Genomic DNA, 9436 nt, shown 5'->3' on the forward strand with positions numbered 1-9436 from the left:
ACAAATCCCCTCAGTCCACATTTCCTGAGTATTGCAGCCATGTAAAACTTTTCTACTCGTGGTGTCCAATGAATCGGAGTGCATTCATTGATATGAGAAAAGTGTCCCTTGTCTCTTCTTGCATATTGTGGGAACATGTGTATGCAATTTTGATTATATCTGAAGTTTCTTACTCATGTTCATGCTTCTGTCATGTAACCGGCCACCACACTGATTAAGTTCGTATGACTGATATGATTTTTAAACTTTTGTTCAACTTTAAACTTTCCAAATGAAAAACAAATGAAAATTAAATGATTTTTACCAAATGTTCAACATTTTTACAAGGATTAGGATTTGGTTTATTGTGATGTGTCGCTGGCTGCGACGTGAGTTTCTCCTGGGAGGGATAGCGAATTTAACTACTCCAGACTGAACCACAAACCCATGGGCAAAATAAAACACCTTCATAAATTTATATGCTGTGTATATGGGTAGTGGTAGGCACAGTTGTAACGAGCGTTTATTTCTAATAAAAATAACTAAAATTAAAAACTAATAAAGAAAATTAAACAGAGCCACACAACTTACCGCAGTCTTTATCCCTCACGAACTAAATTTATTAAAAAAGGGCGACAATAATAAACCACAAAATTCTACTGCATTGCAAATTTCTAACGGTTTTGTTCCACCAAAAAACCTGTTTGAGTGACAATCAATGCAGTAGAATATGAGGAGAAAAGGACTGCGGTAAACAAAAATATAAAAAAGGCTCAAATGATCACAAAGGAGAACGACTCAAAACAAAATAATATCAAAAACATAGAAACACACACATGCAAACATATGGATGGTCATGTCATTGACGTCACACCATCACCCATATGTTGCTGTGTGAAAATGAGATCAAACAAAAATGTAAACAAAAATAAAATATATGAGCGGCAGCGACATCCCCGCCCCCGTGAATCGACCCGATTCACTATTCAATATCTAAGACGGCAAGTTTAGAGACGGGGCGCTTCAAGACTCCAGTCGATGTTACAATATCAGCTTGTCGGACTACACCATCTTTGCCTTTGTACACCTCTTGCACTCGACCTCTTCTCCATTCACGACGAGAGACTTCAGGATCACAAATTAATACCAAGTCACCTGGGGATACGGGCTTTGTGTACTGGCACCATTTAGCTCTTCTCGTCAGTGTGGGCAAATATTCGGCGATCCACCTTTTCCAAAAGTGGTCACGAAGCTGTCGTGAGATACGCCACTGTTTCTTCAACACAGATGGTTTGCCGACATTTGTTCCGGCTGGAGTTTCTGGCATATTTGGATGGCCCAACAAAAAATGATTCGGCGTTAATGGTTCTTCTTCATCGGGACCAACAGGCATATGGGTTAAAGGGCGCGAATTGACTATATTTTCGGCTTCAACGAGAAAACTATGTAACGTGTGCTCTCTGGGGGCGACTTCCTTCAACGTTACACGCAATACCTTTTTGACACATTGAACCATCCGTTCCCAAATTCCTCCCTCTGATGGATTATATGGGCAATTGAACTGCCAGTCAATGCCCTTTGTAGACAACTCATCTTTCACTCGGATCACATCGAAAACTTCTTCAAATCTCTTGGCTTCTTGGTCTGCTCCAACAAAATTCTTGCCATTGTCACTCCGTATTCTTATGGGCGTTCCTCTGCGATTTATAAAATTGCGTATGGCTAAAATGCAGGCATCAGTTGACAGATCAAAGGCAATCTCCAAATGTATGGCTCTGATCGTCAAACATGTAAACAGAGCCACCCATCGTTTTTCATGACGTCGACCGATGGTGATGGTAATTGGCCAAAAATAATCTAACCCGGTATAGGCAAATGGACGGACATTCGGAGTTAATCTGTCGCTAGGCAGGGAACCCATAAATGGCGGCATTGGATAGACACTGCGTAATGTGCAGACATTGCATTTGGAGATACAGCTTTTTAATAGTTTTCGAAGTCGAGGAATCCAATAACGTCTTCTTATGGCGGCAATAGTGGCTTCAAAATTTTGGTGCTTCATAAGTTTATGCTCGTGGACAACAATAAGTTCTGCTAGGCGATGCTTTGGCGAAAGTATAATGGGACGTCTGGTTTCAATAGGCAAACAACTGGCGGCATCAATACGTCCATATACTCGCATCAAATTATTTTCATCAATATAGGGCGACAGGGTGTACAACTCATTGCTTTTTGGGATGGAACCACCAGACTTTAAAACATCTAATTCGAAGGCGAAACTTTCACGTTGAGATAGGCGGCAAAGAACAGTTTCGGCGTCCTTCAATTCGACGACTGTTAGACAACTTTCAACCTCTCCAATTTTTCTCTTCAAATAACGTTCGACAAATCTCAGGACATAACCCATTGTACGTTTTATCCTGAGAAAAGAAGAGAAACGATTAAAATCAATAACAAAATTTGTACTGACCGTTAAAACAAATTTCGAACGAAGCTCTTCTTCAGGCGGCTCATCATTGTAGGTTGAAATCATTTCGGGCCAATCCTTCTCCGGCTGATGCAAAAATTGTGGGCCTTGGTACCAGCGAGAATTAAAGGTGAAATCCATATTTCTTTTCGCTCTTGTTGTTTCATCGGCAACATTCAAATTTGTGGGCAACCATTTCCAATCAGTAGGACGTGTGGAATCCAAAATCTCTGTGATTCTATGGGCGACAAACGGCTTATATCTTCTGTTGTCAGAATTAATCCAATTGATGACAGTTGAAGAATCACTCCAGCAAATTCGTTGGGAAACCTTGACCGAATGTTCCTTCTCGATGGTGCACAGCAAACGAGTTCCCAATACGGCAGCTTGAAGTTCAAGTCTGGGAATGGTCATTGATTTCAACGGAGCACATTTGGTTTTTGAGGTAATAAACGAGACTTCAATCTCACCATCTGACTTTATAGACCTCCAATACGACACGGCACCAAATACGTCTTCGCTGGCATCGACGAAAATGTGCAACTCGACTGTTTCAGGCAATCCAATCCTAAAGTAGTATCTAGGAACACTCACTTGGGCCACATTCTTCAACTCATCACGCCAACTATTCCATATGTCAAACAGTTCATTTGGGATATCTTCGTCCCACCGAATATCGTATCTCCAGACTTCTCTCAATAACAATTTAGCAGTTACCATGAAGTGACTTAATAAGCCCAAGGGATCGTATACCGACATGACAACACTCAATAATTCTCTCTTAGTCGGACACCTCTCTCCACTGATGATGTCTGGTCTCACTCGATGAAATTTCAACTCAAACTTAAATGCGTCGTCACCAGGATTCCAATACATGCCTAGAATCTTTTCTGTGGAAAACTGAACATCGGCTAAATCATCACAGAAGTTGAAATTTCTTCCTAAATTACCCTCCAGAGCCACGACAACCTCTTTTGAATTCGATGTGAAATTGCGCAACACGAAACGCACTTGCATCGATATATCTATGGCCTTCTCTGATGTTTCGAAGCTGTCAACAAAATCATCAACATAATGGTTATCGATAATTGCCTTCACTGCTCTGGGGTAACGATCACGAAATTCTAGGGCATTGGTATCTTTCACATACTGGGCAATACATGGCGAGCAAGCGGCTCCAAACGAGACTTCAATCTCACCATCTGACTTTATAGACCTCCAATACGACACGGCACCAAATGCGTCTTCGCTGGCATCGACGAAAATGTGCAACTCGACTGTTTCAGGCAATCCAATCCTAAAGTAGTATCTAGGAACACTCACTTGGGCCACATTCTTCAACTCATCACGCCAACTATTCCATATGTCAAACAGTTCATTTGGGATATCTTCGTCCCACCTTCTCTGATGTTTCGAAGCTGTCAACAAAATCATCAACATAATGGTTATCGATAATTGCCTTCACTGCTCTGGGGTAACGATCACGAAATTCTAGGGCATTGGTATCTTTCACATACTGGGCAATACATGGCGAGCAAGCGGCTCCAAACGTCATCACAGTCATCTCATAAACATCTGGGGGGCAACATTCATTTTCACGCCAAAGAAATCTTTGAGAACACCTATCTTCTGGGGCAATAACAATTTGGTGAAACATCTCTTTGATATCTGCACAAACAGCAACTTTCCCCATTCGAAAATTAAACAAGACGGCAGGCAGTGGTCTATATTGTTGAGGACCCTTCAATAATTTTGAATTTAGAGAAACTCCTTCGACTTTTGCGGCAGCATCAAACACGAGGCGAAGTTTCCCAGGCTTCAGGGGATTCAACACACCAAAATGTGGCAGATACCAAGTTCTCGGACTACAAATAGATATTTCGGATGATGTTAACTTTCGTACATACCCTTTGTTGACATAATCTTGAATGATTCTTTTGTAGTCGGCACCAAAATCAGGATTCTTGTTCATTTTCCGCTCAATTCCAACAAGTCGATTAAAGGCCATGGAATAGCTATCCGGCAGGACTACATTTTCATCACGCCATAGTAGTCTGGATTGAAATCTTCCGGCAACCTTTATCGTAAAATCCTTGAGCAACTTTCTTGCACGAACATCATCCTTACCCTCTATCGTCGGCAGGGCCTTGACACCAAAATTTTCCGTTTCGAAGTAACTTGACACCAAATCATATAAATTTTGCTCTGGCTGAGCTGTCAGTAAACATGTGTGGGATGTAGGCTCTCTTCCACACACCTGACCAAAAACTACCCATCCTAGGGGTGTATTTGCTGCATAAGGTCCACCTTCTTCTAATGGCACAACTTCATCTGGAAACCCCAAATGACAATGATCAAGGCCGATGAGCATCTTAGGCGTCACGTTGCTGTATGGCTTCACTGGCACCTCATAATGCTTATTTGACTTCATGTTGAAACTTTGAGTGGGCAATTTCAAATTTGGAACACCATACACATTTTTCAAAGCATACTTCCTCTTCTTAGAAGTTCCACTCACATGAAGATCAACCACCATTGCACTTTCTTGAGACGACTTACCACCATACCAGCTTAAATTCAACCTGCTTTGACGGCCACTAAGTCCAAGTTGCCTCACCAAGGAACTGTCTATCATTGTCACCGACGAACCTTCATCCAACAAGGCAAACGTTTCAACAACACAGTTCGGACCATAAAGTTTCACAGGCACCACTCGGAACAACAAGTTTGATTTCTCACAAATACTGGAAACACAACTCAACACTGGTTCTGCATCTGGATCACCTCGAGTAGTAACACAATTTAAATTTGAATTATTTTCACCAACTTCTTTTGATTTATCATGCAGCAATTTGTTATGTTTTCTTTGGCAACCATTCACCTGACATTCTTTTCTACGACGGCAATTTCTAGTAGAATGTCCACTACCAAGGCAAGAAAAGCATAACCTTAACTTCTTCACTTCATTCCATCTATTCGGCACTGACATGGAATGGAATTTCTTACAATCAAACAAATTGTGTTGTCCTCGGCATATTCGGCACTCTTCTTCTTTATCTTGCTCATCAGATGCATATAGAACCACTTTTTTCTTGGTTTCACCTGTTGGACGACTTGTTGTTGTAAGCTGAACACTCCGGATCAAATTGGCAACACTTTTCAACCAATTGTTAAAATCCAAAACTGTAGGCCACGATTCCAAATTCGACGAGTACTGAGCCCATTCCAACCTCTTACTCATGGGCAACTTTTGAACTAACTCATCCATTAGTGTAGGGTTTGATAAATGTTGATGACCATTTGCTGTTTCCAAAAAGGCGGCAAGATTCTGTACTTTTATTGCAAATGGCACCAACTTCTCCACAGCATTTTCACTAATGGACGGAATTTCCCTCACCTGCTTCAACTGCCCTCGTATTAACAATTCAGGTCGGCCATATTGAAATTTCAGTTGCTCCATCACCGTGTTCACATTGTCCGGATGTATGAGCAACGACTTCACACATTCTCTGGCATCACCCTTCAACGCTTTCTGCAGTCGCAAACAATTTTCAAAATTATTATATTGGTACGCTGCCGTTGAATGTTCAAACGCTGTTGAGAACATTGGCCAGTCTTCAGGGACACCACTAAAATTTGGCAAGTCATACAACTTTTTTGGCAATGGCGGCATCAAAAAGTTGTTATAATATGGCGGCTGTTGAACTGCATTAAACGGCTGCGCCAAGGGCGACTGAGATGCAGGCAGAGAAGTTGGCAGCGACGGTTGGGCAACGGACGACGGAGCTGGTTGCAGGGGCGGCAGCGGCCTACTGGTTACATAAGATTGGGGTGTGACACTCGGAACATTTGTGTCTACTTCAGACTGGGCACTGTTGGAATCACCACCATACTCACTCAAAATGTTACCAGTAACCACTTGTGTTGAATTTGGCGTTGATCCATTAGCGGAAGTCCTTGCAGCTTTCAATGCACGCTGTGAATTCTGCAATTGTATCTGCAACACGTCAATTTGTTTCCTCAAGCTTTCCATTTCAACTTGGGAAACACTTTGCATTGTTGTTGCTGCAATCGGTTGCGTGAAAGCACCTGTTGTTGTTGTACTAGAAGCTCCAGCAGTGGTAGGCATATTTGACCCTCCGGCTGAAGTGGAGGCACCAACTGGAACACTTTTAGTACAACTCGCATTTGTTTTTGTTGTATTTGGTGGCGATCTCGGCATCATCTTTACAGCACACAACAATTAAACAACAGGTTTCACAAATATTTAAATGACAGCAAAATTCCAAAATCAAAATGTCACCAAATTTTCCACACAAAGTCTTGCAAACGAACAACAATTTTTCAAAATGGCGGCAAATTTCACAAAAATAGCTCCAACTTTAATTTTCAGCACACAAAAAATCCAGCAAATTTTATACCAGAAGGGCCACACAATTATTTTTAGTTTCAGCACAACAAAACTTTAAAATCCAAAGGAGCCACAAAATTGCCATATGGCACACTTGTTTCTTGAAGACAGCAAATATTTCATTAAACAGCAACCAAATCTCCAATTATTAACGACGGGCGACACAAATTTCCAAAAACAGTAATTCACAAAATTTCTCCAGAAATTTCACAAATAAAATTTTTCAGCAATTTCTCCAAATAAAAATTTTCCACACAGACAAATATTGTGAAATAAAATTTTTCCAAAATTTTCAGCAAAGTTCGCACAAGAATGCGAAATAAAATTTTGTCCAAAATTTTCCTCTTTATCGCTCTAGAGTGCGAAATAAAGTTTGTCGCTGGCTGCGACGTGAGTTTCTCCTGGGAGGGATAGCGAATTTAACTACTCCAGACTGAACCACAAACCCATGGGCAAAATAAAACACCTTCATAAATTTATATGCTGTGTATATGGGTAGTGGTAGGCACAGTTGTAACGAGCGTTTATTTCTAATAAAAATAACTAAAATTAAAAACTAATAAAGAAAATTAAACAGAGCCACACAACTTACCGCAGTCTTTATCCCTCACGAACTAAATTTATTAAAAAAGGGCGACAATAATAAACCACAAAATTCTACTGCATTGCAAATTTCTAACGGTTTTGTTCCAACAAAAAACCTGTTTGAGTGACAATCAATGCAGTAGAATATGAGGAGAAAAGGACTGCGGTAAACAAAAATATAAAAAAGGCTCAAATGATCACAAAGGAGAACGACTCAAAACAAAATAATATCAAAAACATAGAAACACACACATGCAAACATATGGATGGTCATGTCATTGACGTCACACCATCACCCATATGTTGCTGTGTGAAAATGAGATCAAACAAAAATGTAAACAAAAATAAAATATATGAGCGGCAGCGACATGATGTATTTTGATAGTTTTCGTGATTGCTATTATGAAACCCTTTATTAGCCCTAGCAATATGAAAACATCACCGACGTAGTCAGGGGGGGGGGGGGTGTGGCCCGATTTTTGATAACATTAACTCAGCAATAAATGAACTCGTTTTTGAAATGAGCTATTCTGATAATAGTAAAAATTACAAACTCCTTATTGTGCTTAAAATTTGCAACAAAATATATATATCAACCATTTTTCATGATACAATTTTTGTTCCACCGCAGTGATGTTTGTTAAGATTAGCTCTGTTCCTTTACGTGCAAGAATCTTCAAGTTTTACCACTTTTTACTCGAAAAGCGTTCCTTTACTTCTGACACCATACAATTCATATGAGAGCAGTTTACAACTTTTGCTACTTTTGCCGGTTTTACCACTTTCAATAGTAAAGGAACAGACCAATTATGTTAAACTGGTCTCTTTGTTTCACTTCGAATAAGTTTCAGAGATGCAGCGTACGTTAGAAAATGCCTATTGAACGAAGAAGGAAGAGTTGATTTAAACCGACTACATCTAGCATAGAAAACCAAAATAATTGTATTTTGGGTAAAATTAGACGCTATGGAAAAAATAAGTACCTTCAATGGATGCTTAATATGTCTAGGAATTTTCCTATTTCTTCTTCGACTTTGGGAAGACAAAACAAAAAACTGATCATATAACTATACTTGTTCCTCAAAATCTCTACAGGTACAAAATATCAGTCGGATTTGCCGAGCCGGGTAAGGTTGTATCGTCCTAAACAGGGAGTACCTTCTGTAAAAAATTCTAAAGGATCCTCGGACAGACTGCACTTAATAAATATTTTGAACTTTAGTGGGGGAGGTACCCTAAGGAGCGCCCCGATATGGCGAGCTTGAAACGATATTACTAAATCCAAAGCTTGGACCAAATCTGTTGCTCCGCTCAAGAAATATCGTGCCTACCATTTTAGCGAAAAAGTTTGAACTTTTATGGTGAAGGTGCCGAATGTAGTGGACCATCTTCGAACTTTATCTAAGACTCGCTGAAACCTTACAAAGTTGGACCAACGCAGAACCCGTCTCGAAAGTTATCGTGCACAATAACCATTCTACATTGTGGCAGGAGCGGATTTTTATAGCTTCTACGCAGTTTTCTCAAGAAGTATAAACTTGCCCCTGAGTAAAATATAATGTCGTAACAGGGGCCGCGAACGCAACCTGTTTTAAAAAAATTAAAATGTTTTTAGAGCACGCCCCTTTGTACAAAATATTATGACGGCCAAATTTTGGAACCAATCGGTTGATCCGATCCGGACTCGAAATTGTCTGAATCTGATTAAAAACACACTTGGGGACAAAGAAATTTATTTGGATGAGACACATTTTGTCGTATGAAAGTGTGCCTAGAGGCTGAGGGTATGTATATAAATGTAGATTGGGAAAATTGTTTTAATTGATTTTTTGTGAAAAGAATAATTTTTTACACGGCTTAAGAGTTTTTGTATGTGTACATTAAGCCGGGGCGATTTTAAAACCTTAATGGGCCCTCGCGTTTCTTATTCCTGGGATTGAACTGAGCAAAAAAATCTACTAGACCATAGGTCTATCGTGAAAATCGAGCCTCCC

General features: G+C 40.1%; 1 protein-coding gene across 1 annotated transcript; it reads right to left on the reverse strand.

Moving 5' to 3' along the window:
* Window positions 1-368: 368 nt before the first annotated feature.
* Window positions 369-7768, reverse strand: LOC141403129 (uncharacterized). Its single transcript, XM_073985293.1, has 4 exons — window positions 7450-7768; window positions 3846-7387; window positions 571-3787; window positions 369-508 (listed from the first exon to the last, which is right to left on the reverse strand). The coding sequence occupies exons 2-3, from the start codon at window positions 6669-6671 to the stop codon at window positions 962-964; spliced, it is 5652 nt and encodes a 1883-aa protein (XP_073841394.1). The 5' UTR covers window positions 6672-7387; window positions 7450-7768; the 3' UTR covers window positions 369-508; window positions 571-961.
* Between the last annotated feature and the right edge of the window lie 1668 nt (window positions 7769-9436).

This window comes from Musca autumnalis, unplaced genomic scaffold, assembly GCF_047663935.1.
Source record: "Musca autumnalis isolate F117 unplaced genomic scaffold, ASM4766393v1 scaffold_4, whole genome shotgun sequence".
Classification (NCBI taxonomy): domain Eukaryota; kingdom Metazoa; phylum Arthropoda; class Insecta; order Diptera; family Muscidae; genus Musca; species Musca autumnalis.

Excerpts from the sequence above, each read along its gene's own strand:
- LOC141403129 (XM_073985293.1), bottom strand. The coding sequence starts at position 6,671 with ATGATGCCGAGATCGCCACCAAATACAACAAAAACAAATGCGAGTTGT. Across the intron at positions 3,788-3,845 it reads GCTTCGAAACATCAGAGAAG|TTGAAGAATGTGGCCCAAGT; the intron begins GTGGGACGAAGA and ends TGGCGTGATGAG.